This window comes from Fukomys damarensis, unplaced genomic scaffold (assembly GCF_012274545.1).
Source record: "Fukomys damarensis isolate Sample0158 unplaced genomic scaffold, DMR_v1.0_HiC HiC_scaffold_34, whole genome shotgun sequence".
NCBI lineage: Eukaryota > Metazoa > Chordata > Mammalia > Rodentia > Bathyergidae > Fukomys > Fukomys damarensis.
In genome coordinates, this window is record NW_022900946.1 from 14046810 (window position 1) to 14068043 (window position 21234).

The 21234-nt window shown below is 37.3% G+C and overlaps 1 protein-coding gene across 7 annotated transcripts in view; it reads right to left on the bottom strand.

Annotated features, from left to right (window-relative positions):
• Positions 1 to 21234, bottom strand: part of Atf7ip2 (activating transcription factor 7 interacting protein 2) — a 76996-nt gene that overhangs the window by 36132 nt on the left and 19630 nt on the right. For 5 of the 7 annotated variants that reach the window (XM_010609961.3, XM_010609962.3, XM_010609963.2 and 2 more), the window contains 2 exons: positions 4461 to 5269; positions 2813 to 2937 (listed from right to left, as the gene is read on the bottom strand). In XM_010609961.3, coding sequence (XP_010608263.1) covers positions 2813 to 2937; positions 4461 to 5269 — 934 coding nt within the window. Of the gene's footprint in view, positions 1 to 2812; positions 2938 to 4460; positions 5270 to 12345; positions 12412 to 21234 lie in introns of those variants that run through there. The other 2 variants (XM_010609964.2, XM_010609960.3) reach the window with 2 other exon arrangements.

Sequence of the window (21234 nt, forward strand, 5' to 3'; positions counted from 1 at the left end):
AACTGTATAGAAAGTTGTCAGTAAAACCTTTATTAGAGGATGGATTTCTTAAAAAAAAGAAAAGTAATAATTACACCTTGTCCCCAGTACACTGTTTAATGGTACACAATTTCCATGTCAGAACTTTTTCATACTCCTATCATGTGGATAATTGTATATAATTTTAATTATTCCCAAGGTTTTCTCTTCTTGTTGACAATTATTTTCATTCTTCAGCATTGCCATCTACTTGATCTGTTCCATAATGCTCAAAATATATTTATACCTAATAGAGTGCTCAAAAGATGCTAATTCATCAGGTAAATCAAAGTTTGGAAACATATCATTTTTACTGACAGCAATTACTTTTTTTTTAATCTATGTGTGCTTGCCATTTCACTGGCTGGAGTCCATATGTGAAGCTCATACACAGGTAATCTTGGAGAAACACATCTAAGTTCTTTGAACATGTGTTTCTCAAACTTCCCTACAAAGAAAAATCACATGTGATACTTTAACACAGATTTCTAAGCCACATCCTGGATCCAAAGAATTTCCAGGACAGTAAGCTGGAAAATTGTACAATATAAAGGCACTCCCAGTGATTCTTTAAGTTTGACAAAACAGTAACTTTTAACTATTAGTGAGCTCAAGAAAGTCATACTTTAAACAAGTACTCACAATGATTCAGACAGAAGTGATTTTTAAACTTGATAATTTTAGAATAAGTGCCCAACAATGGTGATTCCTCTTAGAGTAAATGTTTGTTCTTATTTAATGGTAATGTTCTTTATACAAGGAAAACACAATGACGTCCACAAATATCTCACAAATGTCTTTTAGCACCTGTAATGTGCTCAATATTATGGAAGGGATTAGAAGCCTGGCTTCAATTTGCAGATGGGAGCCAAGCTGAGCTAGTTTGTAAAAAGTAGAGAATTATATCTCATCAATTTGTTCCAGCTTCTAAATTGTAGGTAGATTGAATAAGGTGGACTTTGGAGGAAAGGCCCCTCTGGTTCAGTAATCTAATTGGAGTCAGCTAGACCTAGATCCTTTTGAAACCTCAAAAGATCAGACAACAGCTCTAGGACTTTCTTAATAGGGAAAAACAACATCAGATCAGGGGCCTCATATTAATGAGATTTAAATAAAATAAATGTATAGATATGGTTTTGAGAGCTGGAGTTATTTAGCTCTGTGGTAGAGTGCTTGCCTAGCCCTAGGTTTAATCCCTAGCACTGAAAACTAAAGTACCAGATACAGTTCAAAGACAGTTGTATGGAATTACATCAAATGAGAAGAAAGCTAACTATTTAGAGACAGGAAAACAGAATTAGCTAATATTCAGATTGCTTCTTGTACAAGAAATGTGCAAGAATGTATAAGAAAAACTGCATTAGTTAAGTTCACTGGGAAGTAGTATTTTCTGTCAACTGGCTTGGGTTGAATATATTGTGAGGTACACAATGGTACTGAGAACACTGATTTTTTTAAAATGCCAGTGAAATTAAAATGTTCAGAGACCATAAATTTTGTATTTATAACTTATTTCTGAAGGTAGTCACTGATCATTGGAAACAGACAGACAGAATCCTCAATCTTTTTTCTTTTTCAGATAATATGGTCCTAGGGCTTGTTCCACGTGTCTATCCCTTTCCTGCCAGTAACAGAACAATTACCTATTTTTTGTTTTTAATTAATGTCATCTTTGGTATTTCTGAAGAAAATAGGAAAAAGAGAAAAATTTACAACTTACCTTTTAAGCTGGTCCTGAATGAATCTTTTAAAGAGTTTTTCTTAATAAGTAAATACATATACTCATGGGCTATTAACTATGTAACTGTAATGGTCTGTTTTAGAAAACAAGTGATTTTTTTTCCCCCTAAAATAAACAGGATTGTTTGGATTGATAAATTTTGGTCTTTTATAGCTAAGAAATATTTATCTACAATATAATGTCTTTTAATGGTAGCGTTCTAGTGGCAGTAATATAGTAATGGTGATCCTCAAAACGGGTGCTGCTTACATCCATTCTACTAGAATTGAAGATCATTACATTTCAACTCAGAGTCGATCAAACGTGTGAACATTGTAGAATACTAAAATGTCATGGGGCAAAGTATATGCAGTATGCAGTAAAACAAAATGTCAGCTAATGCAGCACAGCCCCATTAATTTGAATACTAGGTGAAGTAAACCTGTATTCAGCAGGATTTTGCAGTGGACTTCTGGGTCATTCCAGTCTATGAAATTGTAACAATTATGATGAGATCTACAGCTGCAGATGAAAGAGCTTCATGACCAGAACAGAGAGAGACTAGATGATTTAGCAAAGCTCGAGGTCATTTTTTATCTGACTTACACAGAGCTTTAAGCGTAATTTTTTGTTTTGTTCTGTTTTTTTAGACAGGGTCTCACTATGTAGTTGAGACTGCCCTGAGATTCACTACCTAGCCGAGGCTGGTCTCGAACGCACAGTGATCCTCCTGATTCAGCTTCCTGATTGCTGGGATTACAGGTGTGCGCCACCACCCCCGGCAAGCATATTAATTAAGAAGTCCACTCTCTTTCTACAACAAGACTCTACCCACACACAATTCCTGGGTCACTCTGTCTGGAATCACTTTTGAAAAACTAGAGACATTGTGGAGAAATGAGAGATATTATGGTAATGTAAATCATTAACTGCTATTTCAGTTTTCAAATACCAAGCCTTGCCTTAAGTTAGTCATCCTCACTATCTCATTTTGAGGATCAGTTAATTTTTAACGCTTTTTACTAATCAAAAGTAAAATTTTCTTAGGCACATATTTATGCCTCAATATTTTACCTGTTCCAGCACTGCTGTTTGCCTTTCTAGAGCTACACAAATATTTTCATTAATTTGCTCTGAAGTTTTCATGCGCTTAAAGTTTTCTTTGTTTTCTGAAAACATCTTCTTCTTTTGGTTATAGCCTTGGGGAGATGGAAAGATTAGAGATAAAAATATTCCTTATAAAGAAGGAAATGGGAATAAGGACACTTTAAACAAATGTAAAAACTAAAATGTGACAATAGCAGTATTTTTCAGAAAATTTAATTGCATTAAAATATTCCCACAAAGAAAAAAAAATCCAAAATCTATCTTAGATAAAGTTCTAGTATCAGATACATTCCCCCTTCAATCTTTCTTGATATGTATACGCCAACAAAAACTGAATTATATCATTAACTCTGTTTAGTTACTTTAGTTCTATAATATTTTTATAAACGGTTAGGCAGTCCTATGTATTTTCCATATGTGATCCAATATTTTGTAAGCAATTTTAAATTCATCTTATTAAATGATTACTCTGCATCCTAGACAAAAGCAAAAAGTTCTATGAAATCAATATTCTCTTCTACTCAATATTCCAACATAAATACTCCACCTTTAATGAAACTTGGTTTTACTATTTTAATAACTTTAGAACTTCACTTGATAACAACTTGGTATATGTTTGCTTGCTTGCTATCTATCTATAAAGACACACAAATTTATATGTATGTATCCCAACACCTTATGCTGGCCATGTGGTTTACAAGTCAACAATATGGTTAAGAAATGGCTTCAGTAGCTGGGCATGTTGGCAACTGCCTATAATCCTAGCCCTTGGGAGGCTGAGGCAGGAGGATCTCATTCAAAGTTAGACTGGGCTACAAAGCATATTCAATGCTGGCTGAACTACATGGTGACTTCTCAAAAAAAGCAAAACCAGGGTTGGGGGTTTTGCTCAGTGGTTCCAACGCCTGCCTCCTAAGTTCAAGGTTACAAGTTCGATTCTGGGGGAGGAGGAAAAGAAATAGCTTCCTCAATAATTTTTTTAAAAAACTTCTTTCTCAAAAAAACCTTCCAAATAACAAATATATTTGAAATGAATCAAACAACTGCCATAAGCCACCTTTTGTGCATAGAAAGTAATTATTCCCTTCTTTGTTAGAATAAACTACTTCTGATAAGACAGGTCTTACTGCATTAAAATCAGGTTTGGCCTAAACATGCCTGTAAATTTGGCCTGAACATTTATCCGTTCATAGTGAATGAACTGTAATCTAATCATATGAAATGTAGCGATTCCAAATCAGAAGTGACATAGTGATTAAAGCATGTGCAATCATGACAGGTATGAACTATAAGCAACCAAGCTGGCACCGTACCTCATTTCCCTTCCCTTTCTCTGACTACCAATATAATCTGTCCACATGGCGGGAAGCTTTCTTGAACCATTTTTGGTCCTCATGTTTTCCCAATACTAGTATTACAAATAAAGCCAGTTAAGTTCTATAAAACTAGGTTTGTTGAAATTCTCTCCTTTAACAATACCTTTCCCCCTCCCCACCAAGAGACTCGGAAATAATTATTCACTTATCTTTTCCTATATACTCTTACATATCTGAACTGTTAAAATCCTCCCAAAGGAAAATGACTATTTTAATTTCTCCAAAAGATAGCTACTTACTGTTATTACCGTCAGTGTTGAGTAAGCACTGCCACTTTGAGTCTGTATTTTCACAATCTGAAATGCTGGAACATTGGGTTCTACTGGATTCTTTGGTTTTCCAAGTGTTAGCTACACAATTGCTGGAACTGACCACGTTCACCGAGTTAGGCATTTTTGCAACTGGCACACAACATGAGTTTGAACTTAAAATGTCATTTTGTCTTTCATCATTGGAGTCTGCTTCTAAACTGGAAGCCACCTTGTTGATTCTGTTATCATCCAAGGCATTTTGAACTACATCACTCATGGGTGAATGACAACTAGATTTTAGATTACAATTCTGTTCATGTTGAAAAAAAGATGATGTCACATTTGTCTTATATTCAAAATGAGCTTCAGAAGAATTCCGTTTCTCTTTCACTTCTTGTATAAAGAATCGGCTGGGAGAATCTATTGTTTTTCTTGGCTTTTTGTAAGAAGATACTTGCTCACCAGTATGTTCAAATCTTGTTTCTGAGTGAACAATTTTTTCTACAGGTTTTATTAAATTCTGAGGGAATCCTGTACTTTTCAGTAAAAATGCTGAATTTTTCTTAGAGTCCAGTGAAGAATCAACAATCTCAGGATGTCTACATTCTCCAGTCCTGACTCTAATACTTAAATTCTGATTAACACTTGGAACATTATTCTCAATTGTTGTTTTTAGAACTTCAACAGTCTTTGAATTATTCAGGATCTCTGCTTGCTTCCGGCAACTTGTAGGCATTGTTTTTTTGGCTTTTAATATCTTCCGTTTACTTCTATCTGGACTTGCCATCTTGTATATCCTAGAATTTAAGATATATTTAAATGCATTTCTCCAGTGAATTAAAGATATTTATTCACAATACTAAAATGACCTGAGACTAATTACTTTTATTGGTAATTATTCATTTTCATCTGTCATTGAATACAAATACAGAGATATTTTGATTGTCAAACAGCTCCAAGCTCAAACTTTTCACTATTTATACAGTAAGGCTCGAAAAAAATCTGCTCAATGTTTATAACTTTGCTCACAGTTGAACCAAAAATGTGACTTGAAAAAACACTGTATGGGGTTGCAGTTGCGAATGAGACAAGTGGTATCTCCCAGCAGACATAAAAGGGTGACTGACGTCTCAGTCTAAGCACTGCTCTCACCCAAACAACATGTAGTGCATTTCGTGTGTTAAAACATTTGTCATTGTGTTTTTCTGTGTGTGCTTTATTTGTGTAAAATATAAGCATGGCTCTGAAGAAAGTTAGTGATACAAGCAGTAAAGCTAAAAGGAAAACATAACCACAATAGAGTTAAAGAGAAAAATCATGGGCCGGGGATTTAGCTCAGTGGTTCCGCCGCCTGCCTGGCAAGCACAAGGACCTGAGTTCGATCCCTGGTATCATAAAAAAAAAAAAAAAAAAAAAAAAAAAAAAAAAAAAAAAAAGAGAGAGAGAGAGAGAAATCACTATGAAATATGTTAAAGTCCTGGAAAAATGAACTTATGTGTAATTTTTGGGCCTGAGAACCAATTATTTGATTTTCCATTATTTCTTATGAGAATAAAGTTTTCAAACTTTCTGGTGTTTGAACTTGAACCAAATTGAGTTCGACAACTGAGTTGTCACTATAATTTTAATTTTTTCTTATAAATGTAATCTATACAAATTCAAATTTTATATACTGATAAGCCTGTACTTGGTATTCAACCTGACAATTTATCTGGTTACATCTTGCTATAGCACTTTAGTGCTATGACCATTGACTTTTGATTTAAATCATGTAAGTGGGTCATAGTTTAGATTATCTAAAAATTCAATTACATACATGATCTGTATAGGACACATTACATTTTCTACAAATAATGGCTCAATTTAACCTTTCCTAATATTCCAGTTTCCACACTAAGTAGTGGTGTTATAGGAATAATTCCCAAATCAGTATTAAAAAGTACAAAGACACATGGTATAATAATAGTTCAAATAAGCACACCAATTTAATTTCGCCTATATTCTACTTAATTTTTTAAAATTCTCATTTAAGAAAAATCTAGCCAGGTGTGGCAGCACACATTTGTAATCAATCCCAGGACTCGGGAGACTGAGGCACAACTGCCTTGAGTTCAAGGCCAGCCTGGGCTACAGTCAGTTCAAGGCCAGCCTGAACTAAAATTCAAGGTTCAGGCAGAAAAACAAACCAAACCAAACCCATAGCAGTGAAAACAGAGCTGAGAAAAATATTTTACTGCTCATCCCTCAGTATCCACATCAGCTTTGATCTGGACCATGAGAAGGTATATGGTTGAAAAGAAAAGAACACGTCAGGTTACAACCAAAGGCATGATAAAGGCAAATGTCAGTTACCTAACAAACTATAAAGCAATCACTAAACTCAAACACAGGCTCTAAGACTCTTAAGGTATAAATAGCTAAATCTACCTGAGTAACTTCATTAACTTTAAGTTTCCTTTACTATATTCTTTACTTCATTTATCATTTAACCGTTTAGGAGTTGTAAGACCTGAGGTAAATAATTTAGAAAGAGAAAAGAAATGACAACAAATTATGTTCTCTTTTTTCTTTGGTATGAGGGATCGCACTCAGTACCTTGCGCTTCCCCAAGGCAGGTAGCAGAACCACTGAGCTAAATCCCTGGCCTGCAACAAATTATGTTTTGAAGACATGATGTGCATCTATAAACAACACAAATCCAGGAATGCAGCATATTTTCATTACTAGGGGCCTGATAACACCAATCGAATTCTATTTTTCCTTTTAATATAGCAAACTAAAACCTTTAAGCCTTAAAGATTCCAGACTCTTAACCTGCTTCTTACCTTGCTTCAGCCTACCCAGGCACGCACAAAACTTTAAAAGGCCCCAGACTCTTACCCTGTTTCAGCCTACCCAGAAACACACAACAGCATCACAGACCCTCCCAGGAGGTAATGTTTTATACTTAAATATAACCACAATGTATGTAATTACAGAACATTACTAGCTGTGTCCTGATATTTTGTATTAGCTATATCTTGTTATTTTACCATCCCAACTTCCTATTAATCACTCAAAGGCCCCTAACCTCAGGAAAATTACATCTGTTTATCAGCTAAAAACTTCTGCTTCTGTAAAATTCTGCTTCACTCATGCCCCTAGTCTGCCCCAACTACTGTACAAAAACCTTCCCTCTTTCTGTACTTGGGTCCCAGGTTTTCTGAAGTGCTGACTTCACTGGGCCAACCAGTCCATAAAGCCTTGGTTTTCCTCTACCTCTCCGAGTGACTAGGCCTTTCCTTGGTTCAGATTTCCTGACTAGGAAATCGATCATGCTGGCCCTGAGGATTGCTGATGGAAGTCCTCTCCGAGGAATGAGACAGCATGCCTTCACCAAATTTCTTTCATTAGGTGAGGGTGACTCACAGCTGTGCTTGCTTTTCCTGCCCAGTTTCGGGAGAAAGGTGGACTGAAGACCTTCCAGGACTTCAGGATAAGGTAAGGCCTAGGGCCTGCTCCAGTCTCAGTCACACCTGTCCCAGTGGCCAGGAAAGGGAGATCACCTCTTAAAGTCTCAAGCAAGGATCTCTCTGAGGGGAAAGGAATGTTTTAACCTCTGAGTGACTAATGAATGTGTGAGTGATATAATTGGGTGTGGTCCTCCAAGACTAGTCTCTTTGGCTCCATGGCTTTGGCTACAGTCTTGATTAGGTCCTAAACTGTGGTTCCACTGCAATGGTGCACAGCAAAATGGTGACTTGCCTCATGCAAAAGGAGTGCTGACCAGGCCCAGGTTTATACAGGTACACCTTAGCCAAATAACAACACTCAAGTTCCCATGAGGGATATGGCCAGGTGGATGCCTGAGTGGTATCCATTAGGAGATATCCATCTTTGTGTGTTGTAACACTGTTCAAGGGCATCACATACACCACAGATCATGGGTAATCATTAGAGTAAGACAACTGTTTTAAACTGTATGTTACTACATTTTTAAAAAGGCTTTAATGGAAATTATGGAATTATGATGAAACCCTCCAAATTAAAGACTTTCTGTGAAAGAGACTGGCCCAAATTCAATGTTCAGTGGCCAGAAGAGGGGACCCTAGATGTCCCCACAGTCCAGGCAGTATGGAATGTTGTATCAGGCATGCCTAGACATTCTGATCAGTTCCCCTACATCAATTCTTGGCTGGAGGTAGCTCAGACTCTATTCCACCATGGGTCTGATTCTGCATTGCTAGAAAGAGACAGAATCAAGTTTTTGTGGCCCATAACTGTAGCTTCCTCTCCAAAGCCTCAAAAAGGCTGATGATTTTTCAAGACCTGTATGAGGAAGAAAATTTGCTACTGCCTCATGTCCTCAAGCCACCATCTGTACCCTTACTACAAGTTCCTGTTATGCCAGAGAGCCTACCACCCTCCAGACTGCTGCCACTGACTCCCTCAAGCACCCCATCTTCTGAATCATCACCTGCTTCACCAGCAGCATTGTCTCCAGTTGCATCAAACTCCCCTCACAACACACTGACAATTCCCTTCTCTATCTACTGCTTCTGACTGAAGTCCCCAACTCCTCCACCATCCTGCATGGCAATGAGATCATTTCTCCAGAGGCACCACTCATCAAGCACCTCAGATCTGCTCCAGCCTCCTGCTGTCCAGTTGCCAATATGGGAAACTTGACTTCCATACACCACCCTGGAAGACAGTTCTGCCCAGCCCAGAGAGGTCACCTTCTGCTACCAACCCTTCACCACAACTGATCTCAACTGTATTCTGAAAAGCCCCAGTGCTCTTCAACTTTGTGGAGGCCATCTTCCAAACCCATCTGCCTACCTGAGACAACTGATGTCAGCTGCTCTATACCTTCTTCAACATCGAGGAGACACAAAATCATCACTGAGGCCAGAAAATATCTTCAGAACATGGCCCCCACCAGCCAAGATGAAACAGAATGGGCCAAACTCATGGTCCCGAAGTCAGGCCAGACTGGGATTTCCACACTGCTGGGGGACAAGAAGCCCTCACCAGATACCATGGGCCCTCCCCTTCAGGGTGTTAATGAAGCTGCCAAAAAGCCTACAAATATGTCCAAAACTGCCTCTGTGCTACAAAAAGCAGACGAATTGCTCAGTGACTTCTATGAGTAATTATGTGAAGCACTCCATATCTTCAACCCATTCAATCCAAAGGCTCCTAAAAATCGGTACATAGTAAAGGCTGCATTTGTGGCCCATTCTGCTCCTGACATCTGATGCAAGCTGCAAAAACTGACATCCAACACACACTCCAAAAACTGGGTATCTTTACACAATCACTTGATGTAGCAATGAAAGTTGGGCCATGAAGCCCAACAAGAGTCAGGAAATAAAAGGAAACAGAAAATCTCACTCCTCACAGCTGTGTTAGGAAAACTTCCTCACCACATCTTGAACAGCTGCTTAACGCCTCCTCTGGCCTTTACATCCAGGCTGTTCAAGCCGTCCATAAATGCCTCCTGATGGATGTGCCTTTTCCTCCATAAATAGACCTATATGGTGATCCCAATTCCAGCAGGGTGGACCTCCCCATCAAAACCTTGCTGACAATACAGAAATACTCCTTGGACTTTGCCACCTCCCACTGAAGTAAGATGAACAAACTTTATCATGGGGCCACTGACAAACATTTAAGATATAAACTGTAACATGTTTTGCTAATTTTATTCATGATTTGTATATCTTCTTTGTATAAAAGTCTATCAAATCATTTGCCTATTTAAAAGCTGCGTTATTTGCTTCTTTATTATTGACCTGTGAGAGTTCTTTATGTAAGACCCTTATCAGATATGATTTATAAACCTTTCTTCCCATTCTATGTTTTATCTTTTCAATTCTTTGCTCTTATAGTTTCATGAACTAAAGTCTTAATTTTTAATGGAAGGACAACTTTTTTTCAAGTTGCCTATGTTTTGGTATAAAAATCTAAGAAATCAACTGCCCAATCAGGAATTTTCTGTACTCTGAAGGTTTTAATTATCTTAGCTCTTACATATAGATTTTTATTTTGTTTTGTTGTTTGAGAAAAGGTCTTGCTGCATAGACCAAGCTGGGCTCAAATTCATGATCCTTCTGCTTTAGCCTATTACTGGGATTATAAATGTGGACCACCCTCCTTTTATGTGCAGGGTTGAGGATATACCTCCACGTGAAGGCCCCAGGTTCAGTTCTCAGTAACAGGAGAAAAGAACAAAACAACAACAAAAAGATTATCTGATAAATGGTATTAGAAAAATTAATGTAAGAGGCAGTTTATTTTGTTAGCTAATAAATGGGCAACTAGCAAGGGACAGGGCCTGAGATTAAGTTGGGGAGGTTAACTTTACAAAGAAAACAGAATATACAGGGTTAAGTCTTAACTCAAGCCATACTGACTGCTAAGCTCAGGCATGTAAAAGGAAACACAGAAAAAATTATAGGATTTAGGATAAAGTCAGGCAGTTAGGATTCTAACTCTGAGACAAATTCCCTAAGCAGAATGGAATGTACCAAGTAAACAATCCCTCCCTATATTTGGGCTGGGTTTCGAGGAATTTAAAAACAGAGTAACTGATTTTATTTTGAACGCTGCATTAGAAAGTTTAAACCCTAGATGATTATTTTAAACCCAGGGCCTACCATGATAGGTGATCACTGGACATTGAGCAAATTCCCATGATCTGCTAATCTGTAAAAGACAGAGTCCATTTGGCAACTCTTCTTTTCTCTACGACCTCTCCAAACTGTCTGGGGCTTCCTTTCTTCTTAAGGTTCTAATAAGCACTCTCCTTGAATGCTTCCTAATTCATGATTTCATTCTTTGACTCTGAGACACCAGACCAGTTTGTTGGTAACATTAATATCCACAAACAAAAGACATAAGGCTCTCATCTCATACCATAAATCTAAGTCAACTAAGATTGACTTAAAACATAATGCCAGAAACTGTAAAACCACTAGAAGAAAACAAGGGAAAAACTTCACAGTAGTAGTCTGGGCAATGATTGTTGTGAGGATTGACATCAAAGCACAGGCAACAAAAAACAAGAATAGACAGTGAATTGAATCAAACACAAAGTTAAAAAAATAAAAAAAGCAAAGTTGTCAAGTTGGAGTTTCCTTCGACCATATCCATGGACTGTTTCTTGGGACAAAATATCCAACAGCCATGTTAAAGGAGGAAAGGTTTACTGTAGCTCAGTTTGTAGAAGTTTCAGTCTATAGTCAGCTGGCTCCAAAGCAGGGAGAAACAGTCCACGGTAGGGTTGGAAGAAAGCAGCCAGTAACAAGCATTCTATCTTCATTTTTCTTGTTGAGAAAAAAATGAGTGCATGAGGCCTGGAGGGGAACATCTATATACCAGCAATAACATTACACCTTTGGCCTCCAAAAGACTCGTCCCAATGCCTTTATGCAAAATACATTTAGTCCATCTCTAAGAGTTGTCAAAGTCTTAACAGTTTCAGCAATGTTGAAAAGTCCAACTCCAAATTCTGAGATTTAAGGCAAACTGTTAGTTGAAAGCCCTCCTAAAGATGAAAAGAAGATTAAGTACTTCCAACACACACAATGAAACAAAGTAAACATTTCCATTACAAAAGGTACAAATAGGGGGATACAAAGGAATGAGACTAAAGCCAAGATTAAAACACAGCAGGACAAACATTAAATCCTATAACTCCCTATCCAGAACCAGGGCAATCTGTGGCAAGATGTGAATTACAAATGACATTTGTGGCCCTGGCCCTATGGCACTGCTGGTTATAGCCTTCATTGCTACTCTCTTGGGCCAACTTTGCTCAGGGGATCTTTGCTCCTTACTTCTCCAACTTTCTGGGATCTGATCTGTACTTTCAACTTCACACTCTCACCTTCTCACACTGCCCAGCCTCCTAGGTCTTCATTCCTTCGCCATAATGTATTACCTGTAGATTTTTTACAGAGAGTTTTAACAGGTTAAAGAAATTCCTAACTTTTTCTACTTTGATGAATATTTTTCATTGTAAAGGGTTGCATTTAACCTTTTGGTCAAAAAATGCTTTTTAGCATCAGTTAGGATTTTCTGGCTTTGTTCTCTGTTTTTGATACAATACAACACAGAAACAATTCATGTATAGGAAATCAACCCTGCAATTCTATGATAAACCCCATTTGATAGGATGGTGTATAATCTTTTTTCCATATTGTTGGTACTGAGTTGCTAATATTTTTGAGGATTTTCCACCTTTATTAATACAAGATTATTTTCTGTAATTTTTCTTCTGATACACTAGTCTCCTTTTGTTATTAGAATAAAACAGAATGATAACATGTATTCCTTCCATTACTTGGTGAAAGAATTTGTGTAGAATTGGTAATTTTAGCCAAATGTAGTGCCATACACCTGTAATCCCGGTATTGGGGAGGCTGATGCTGGAGGATTACTGTGAATTCAAAGCCAGCCTGAGCTACACAGTGAGTTCAAGGCCAGACTGACTATACAGTGAGACCCTGTCTCAAAAAACTCAAAACTAAAGTTTATTTTTTAAAGATAAAATAACTAGAAACTTTAAATATACAGCAGAATTCACCAAGAAAGTCATGAGATTTATGGATTTTTGTGTCCTAATTCAGTATTTTCATTTGTTATAGTCTTATTTATTTATCATTCTAAATTATTTTTGGTAGTTTGTTTTCCTAGGAATTTGTGCATCTCATTCATTTAAAACCAAAGCATACAACTGGATTGGTGTGTAGTAGTCCCTTCAAATATTTGAAATTTCTGGAAAGTCAATTGCAATGTCCCCTCAATTCGTTATTTAGTTTAGTAACTTGAATATTCTTTCCCTTTTTATTTCTTTGTTAGGGTAACTAAATGTCAATTTTCTTAAAATCAACTTTTGGTTTAGTTGATTTTCTCTATTTTTGGTTTTCTTAATATTCTCTTTTTCTATTTTCAATTTTATTAGTTTTTGTTCTAATTTTTATTTTTTCTTTCATTGTGCTGAGTTTAGGTTGTTTCCTATCTTCTAATTTCTTAGCATGAAATGATAGGTTATTGATCTGAACTCTTTCTTTGCTAATATAGGGATTCATCATAAATTTCCTCCCAATGATTGTTTTAACTGCACTTTCAAATGTTTTGGTATGATGCATCTTCATTTTCATTCATCTCAAAGCATTTTCTAATTTCCTTCATGATATTTTCTTTGACTAGTTCTTTAGCAGTGTGTTTGTTTTGTTTCATTTTTTCTTTTTCTTGAGTTTACTGGTACATTTTAGGTATACAGTACAATTACATTCATTATTGGGATCTTGTGCTTTTACATGACAGGTCTTGGTTCTCATTTTTTAGCAGTGTGTTTTAATTTCTATACATTTGTGAATTTCTCTTTTTGGTATCAATTTCCAAGTTCATTCTATTATGGCCAAATGATGTACTTTTTTTTAAAAAACTTTTTGGAGACAGGATCTCCCTACATAGTACATGGCCAGCCTTGAACTTGCTACATGAACCAGGTTGGTTTTTAACTCAAGTTGCTTGTGCCTCAGTCTCACATATTGTAGGATTATAGATAGGTGTCTGCCAGGGAACTCAACTTCACGTAACTTACTTTTTATGATTTCAATCTTTTAAAATTTGTTGTTTTATGGCCTTGTACTTTTCTATTAGAAAAAGTTCTATGAGGGCCGGGGATTTAGCTTGGTGGTCTGCTGCCTGCCTTGCAAGCACACAGACCCAAGTTCAATCCCTGGTACAAAAATAAAAAAAGTAAAAAAAAGAAAAAGTTCTATGAGAAAAAAACATATATTCTGATATTGATGAGTGCAGTGTCCAAAGAATGTCTCCTGCTGGTTGTGGTGGTGCGTAACTGTAATCCCAGCTATATGGGAGGCTGAGGCATGAGGACTAAAAGTTTAACATAAGCCTGGACAATTTAGCAAAACTGTTATCAAAAAAATTTTTTTAATGGTATGGGGATGTAACTCAGTGGTAGAGTGCCCCTAAGTTCCATCTTAAATACATAAACATTCTCTCAAGTAGCTGGTTTACAATATTGTTCAAGTCTTTTTTCTTGCTGATCTAATTTTCTATTCATTATGAAAAGTGGCAGAGTGAAGCCTCCAATTATTATCATTCAACTGTGTGTTTCTTCAATTCTGTCAATATTCCTTTATATATTTTGGTGTGCTTTTTCTAGGTACACATATATTTGTGACAACTTCTTGAAGAATTTTTATTACAAAATGTCCCTCTTTATATCTAACAATACATTTAATTTTGCTCTACTTTGATATCAATATGACTCTTCTAATGATTGATATTTGCATGATAAATCCTTTTAACTTTTACATTCAACTTTCATCTTAGAATCTTATCTTTAGACAGTATATAGTTGGATTTCCCCCCCTCCAGTCTGATAATCTCTGCTATTTAACTGGATTATTTAATCCATTCATATTTGACATTGATAGTTGTATTCATGTCTTCCACTGTACTTTTAGTTGTATATGTGTTGAGTCTTCTCTAACCCTTCAGTGACCTAGGTATCATATTTTTAGTTTAATTATGAAACTTAATTCTACTATGTAGAAATAGTCTGTGTTTTTTAAATGGATCAATCAGTTAACTTGTTAAGTTCAATTACCAATCTAATAATTAGCTGGGGAGTAGGTACATGCCTATAATCACAGCACTCTGGAGGTAGTCAGGAAGATTGTGAGGGCAAGGAAAGCCTTGACTACACAGAAAGGTCAAGGCTAGCCTTGACTACACAGCAGGTCCTGTCTCAGAAACAAAACAAAACAAAACAAAACCCCAGACTGACCAACCAAACAAAAGAACAAAGTAAAAGCCAAACCAAACTCAAAACTCTAAAAATTACAGACTTTTCTGTCAGAGGTCCCAAATCCCCAGACCACAGACTGGTACCAGTCCATGGCTTTTTAGGAACCAGGTCGCAAAGTAGGTAAGCAGTGAGCAGAGAGCTTCACCTATATTTAGTGGTTCCCGTTGCTCATATTGCTGCCTGAGCTCCACCTCTTCTCAGATCAACAGCAGCATTAGATTCTCATAGGAGCACGATCCCAATAGTGATCTGCACATATCAGGGGTCTAGGCTATGCACTTAAGAGAATCTAATGCTTCAGAATCTGAGGTGGAGCTGAGGCAGTGATGTTAGTACTGGGGAGTGACTGCCTACACATATTAACCTTAGAAGAGAGATCTGACTGCATAGACCATAATGAATAACTTCAACTTCATATGAAAATCCTACCAGAGAGTAACAAGTGATATTAAGTTACATATGGGACAGGGTTTATAGTAGTGAGGTGATGTACTTCAATTGTACAGCTATATCTGGTGTCGAATGTTGTCAGAATTCAACACTTGAGTCCATTCATGGCCCATTAGTTATATTTACCACTTCTGTCTACACCACTTTCCTGCATTGCACACTTGCCTCAGTCATAGTTTTGGTAAACCCACAAGGTAACCCTAGCCAAAATGAATGAAAAATAATTATCACTAGTGAGCTTCTTGGAAAATAGGGAAGACTCAATGACGAGATAGCATAAAGACTCAAGTCTGCCAACAAAAAGAAAGCTGCATTTAACAGACAAACTCAAGAGGCTTAATATTATGACTTTCATTTGCACCAGGTGATTCATACTCTTTCAGCCTGTTTTGTACAGATATTCCTTATATAATGACCTAGTACCTGTTTAACAACTGCTTGGACTTACAACTCATCTTTTTTGGGTTTCTTTTTTTGTACAGTTCTGAACATATCAATATCTTTTTTCTTTTTTTTTTTTTGGTAAACCTGTTTATACAGTAATAGAATTTCTGATTGTACTGTTCAGTACATGCTGCAGTTTTATGTTGTTACACATTACAGTACTCCATATAAGAGTTACACACAAATAAAAACAAAGTTATCAAGTTGGAGTTTCCTTTGACCATTTCTTTGTTCTGAATATTGCGGTTTACATACTATATACAAGTCCTCATTTAGTGATCAATTCATTTAACAACCTAGCGGCAGGAACAAAACTCAGTTGTTAAACAAGGAATGTGTGTACAATATGTGGGGATAAGCCATCAAACAAAGCTTCCAAAGTTGCATTGCCATGTGCAGACCAAGTACTGTGCATTAAGAAAAGCCTTTAGAGTTTTTCAAAAGAAAAATTTGTGAACATAGAACAGAAGCCAGTTTTTCTCGGGGTGGCGGGGGAGTGGTACCAGGGATTGAACTCAGGATCTTGCATGTGTGAAGCAGGCAGTGGAACCACTGATCTAAATCCCCAGCCCCAGAAGCAACTGTTAGAGTCCACCCCTTCATCAAATGTGTCTTTTACTGATAGCATTATTCTTAAGCAGCTAACTGCATTACTAAAGCTAAGAAGCCCTTAACTATGAGTTAATCCTGCTTACTGTTAAGGGCATTTGTCATGAACTTTTAGGAAAGGATGCAATTCAAAAGGCAGCACACAGTCCTTTTCTCAGTAGCACCATAACTAGACGAAATGATAAAATAAAAATAGCAAATCATATTGAGGCATAACTGTTAGTGAGGATTGAGTCACTGTGGTACACGATCCAGGCTGATGAGTCCAGTGATGTTGACAAGGCAACAATGCTTTATTTTTGTGATATATTTTTCAGAAGGATGTACATGAGGCTATGTTATGCAACCCCCTCTTGCCAACCAACATCATAGTTGCATAACTAATAAAGTCTTTGATCCTGTCTCAATAAATAAATGAATAAGCCAGGCATGGTGGCACAAGCTTATAATCCCAGCACTTGGAAGCTGAGGCAAGAGAACTGCCATGAGTTTGAGGCCAAGCTGGGCTATACAGTGAGTTCAAAAGCAGTCTGAATACAAGTCTGTCTCAAAGAAAAAGACCTAATAATAAATATATGAATGAATGAATGGGCTGGGTAGGTAGCTCTGTGGTAAAGTGCATCTAGGCTTAGAACCACCAAGAGAGAGGAGCAGGCAGAGAATACTGTGATTCTGGATTTGTGTATTTCTCTTAATGTAGTCATTGCTTTTTTTTCTCATATAGTTTGGATGCTATAGGTATATAATGATTGTGCCACTTTTCTTCCCACACTATTTCTGTTAGATTGGTGGCACCAAACAAAACATCTCTATTTTTAGTATGACTTCGTGCATGTGCATGTGTGTTGGCTCTAGGATTGAACTCAGGGCCTTGTGCAAGCCTTTTACCAATGAACCAATTTTAGTCCTCGAGACAACCACAAGTTTGGGTCCTCCTTGGTGACTCAATTACTTATCAAGAACCCCACTCAAAATTTTAAAATGGTTCAGGGATGTAGCTCAGTGCACTAGAAAGCCAGTTACATACTCCTTCATAAAGAGCACCAGATAGGTCTTACAAATTTTGCCATGGCTACCTTATATGCCCTTACTTCAATAGCAGTATACATAGCAGAGGCTTAGACGTATACTAATAGAGATCACGCTATTTAATGCTTCTATGTAATTGTTAATTATTCTATATAATGATTCTATATAATTGTTAACACCTTTTACAGAATCAAAAGTTCATGTTGTAGTACATCTATCATCATCTCCCCTCCCTCTAAAATTTAGTTATTTCTGTCCAGTCATTGTCTGACTGGTCTGCTCTCCTCAGATTAGTAAACATGAATAAAAAGGTTTCCGAGGGCTGGGGATTTGGCTCAGTGGTTCTGCAGCCTGCCTGGCAGGCGCAAGGGCCCGAGTTCGATTCCCAGTCCCCCCCCCAAAAAAAAGAACTAAAATCAGTTAATCTGGCAAATTTTTAAAGCTGAAAAAAAAAAGGTATTCGAGTCAATTGTAATGTACTTAAATAGCAGGGGTCCAGGTTTAAGCTTCAGCAAAATAAATAAGTAAATGATATAAGAATATGTGACAATGAGACAGAATATGGTTCAGTGCATTTTGTATTACTTACTCAATCTATTAAGAATACTCATGCATTTCAAAGCTAGAAAAATTTAAAAACAAATATTGATTAAGCAGGGCATGGTGACGCATGCCTGTAATCCCAGTGCTCAGGAGGCTGAGGCAGGAGGTTTGCTGTGAGTTTGAGACCAGCCTGGGCTACATAGTGAGTTCCAGGTCAGTCTCGCCTGCGTAGACCCTGTCTCAAAAAACAAACAAACAAACAAAAAAATTGATTACACTGAATGCAATACATCTGGGTGAAAAAAAATTTTTTGGAGGGGTCTCATTATGTAGCCCAGGCTAGTCCAAAGTTTGACATTATCCTGCCTTAGTTCCTAAGTGCTAGAATTGCAGGCATGTATCACTGTATCTGTACTTACTCATCACAAGAAAACTATGGTATTTGCACAGGCAAAAACTGAGTGATCACCCAATAGTTCTATAAAAGTCAAAATATTGGGCCATGGATTTAGCTCAGTGGCACTGCGCCTGCCTTGCAAGTGCAAGGTCCTGAGTTCCATCCCCAGTACCAAAAAAAAAAAAAGAAAAAGTGAAAATATTAAGTAGCAAGGAAATATGGCAGATTTGAGAGTTGCAATGAAGTACAAGGTCTAAAGGGTAAGCAGGGGAGAAAATTCAAGATATATCTATATTACACCAGTTATATATTTATTTTTGGTTTTTTAAGACAAGGAAGGTCTTTTTAAGACAATCAAGGTCAGGCTGGCCTCAAACCCAGCAAACCCCTGGCCTCAGCCTCCCAAGTGCTGTGATTACAGGGATGCACCACTATGCTCAGCAAAGATCACACTAGTTCTTAAAAGCATATAAATCATTTCCAATTAAATCATTGCTCATTCACTTTTTTTTTTTTTTTTTTTTTTTTTTTTTTTTTTTTTTTCTTTTTTTTTTTTTGGTACCAGGGATTGAACTCAGGTCCTTGTGCTTGCGAGGCGGATGGCAGAACCACTGAGCCAAATCCCCGGCCCTGCTCATTCACTTCTGTTGAGCCAGAAGTTAATCTTGGCATATGGTCTGTGCATATCTATAGATAAAATTTAAAGCGGATTAAATCAGGTAAGGTTCTTCAGCACATCCAAAAATAACCTGAATGATACACTAAAATGAAAGCATAAGTCAGGAAAGCTGAATTCGATGTGATTGGTTCTTCATTTAGAAGCTGCATTTTTGCATTCTCAATAGCTTTTGTTATCTAAATTATCTTTGCCTTGAATATCTTTCAATTCAATTGCAAATATTTGTTGCTAGTCATTTACTGGGTACTAGCTAATGACAAAATTCTAATGAAAAAACTTAAATTCCAATCTATTGTAACTATTTAGGTGAATTTTTTTGTTGTTGTTTTACGGGTATGGAACTAGGGCCCTTGTGCTTCTAAGGCAAGCAGTGAAACCACTTAGCTAAAACTCCAGCCCCTGGATACAACTTTTCTAATGTGTATTATTCAACGTAATTGTCTTTCTAAATTATGAGACTGTGACCATACATAAATCTCTAAGAGTCATGTGAAGGTACAGGACCCAGTAATGAATGTAACTGTATTGTATACCTAGATTGTACCAATAAACTCAATAAAAAGAAAAAAAAAATCTCTAAGAGCATTAATACCCATCACCTTGTAAATTAACAAGCAACTTATATTGGCTACTATGTTAATCCGCTCATCTTCAACATAGTAACATGCAAAGGCATGTCAGTTTTCTCAGCAGGGTTTTAAGTAGAGAGACAGCAGTTATTGTTTCCTTTGTTTAGGTTCAGCCTTGAAATTGTTAGGGCAGGGACTTTAGCTCAGTGGTGCCATTGCCTGCCTCTCAAGGTCCTGAGTTTGCTCCCCAGTACCAAAAAAAAAAAAAAAACACAAAAAAGAAATTGTTTGACAAAATCAGAGAAAAGTGAGAGATCAGCTGGTAACTGGTTTTTTTCCCCCTTTTTTTAGGCATTCATAAAAGATAAAAGTCTACTTTTAAAAAGGATCTCAGTGTAACAGCAGATGGGAAACAATGAAAAACATCCAGGACTTGGAGGCAGAGAGCAAACTATTACATCAATGGGCCTGGTCAGGGCAGTTCCTCAAAGAACCAGGCACCTGTCTTTTGTCATTTTAAAGTTTGTATAGCGTTTGCGAGCAGGAACTACACACAGAAGCAGAGTAAGCAGTTGACTGGTTACATATGATATTATTACTGACTGGTCTAACGGGTTAGAGAAAACAATAGTTCAGGGTAAGGTTGGCTAAAGGACACACATATTTGGAATATGCATCAGTTCAGGGCAGGGTCTGCCATGGAGAAATTTGCTTGGGCTAAAAAATCAAAATTGTGCTCGGCCAACATTATCCTGGACTGGCAATGTCCCACAGGTCTGTCAGGGCTTTTATTTTTGTCTCCTCAGGATTGAATCAGAATAGGCCTATCATGGTTAAGTTTGTTCCAAAAGGCAAGGTGGCGCACACCGGCAAGCCCAGTACACTGGGAGGCTGAGGCAGAAGGATAGCAAATTCGAGCCCAAGCCTGGGTAACTACATGATTTAGTGAGACCCTCTCTCACAACAACTAAAAAAAAATTTAAAGGTCTTGAGACGTAGCTCAGTGCAAAGGTTCTGGGTTCAAAGGTCTTCCCAGAATCACGAAAAAAAAAGGTTGTCTGTGTCCAGGCTCCTCCTATCTTTCCAGCGTCCTCCTCAACACTGCCTGCCCTTCCTGGGGTCTACCGCCTCGCAACACAACACTTGATGAGGAACAGCTAACTTCAGGCACCTGAGGCCATTTCAGGTAAACACCTGAACGACTCGGGCCC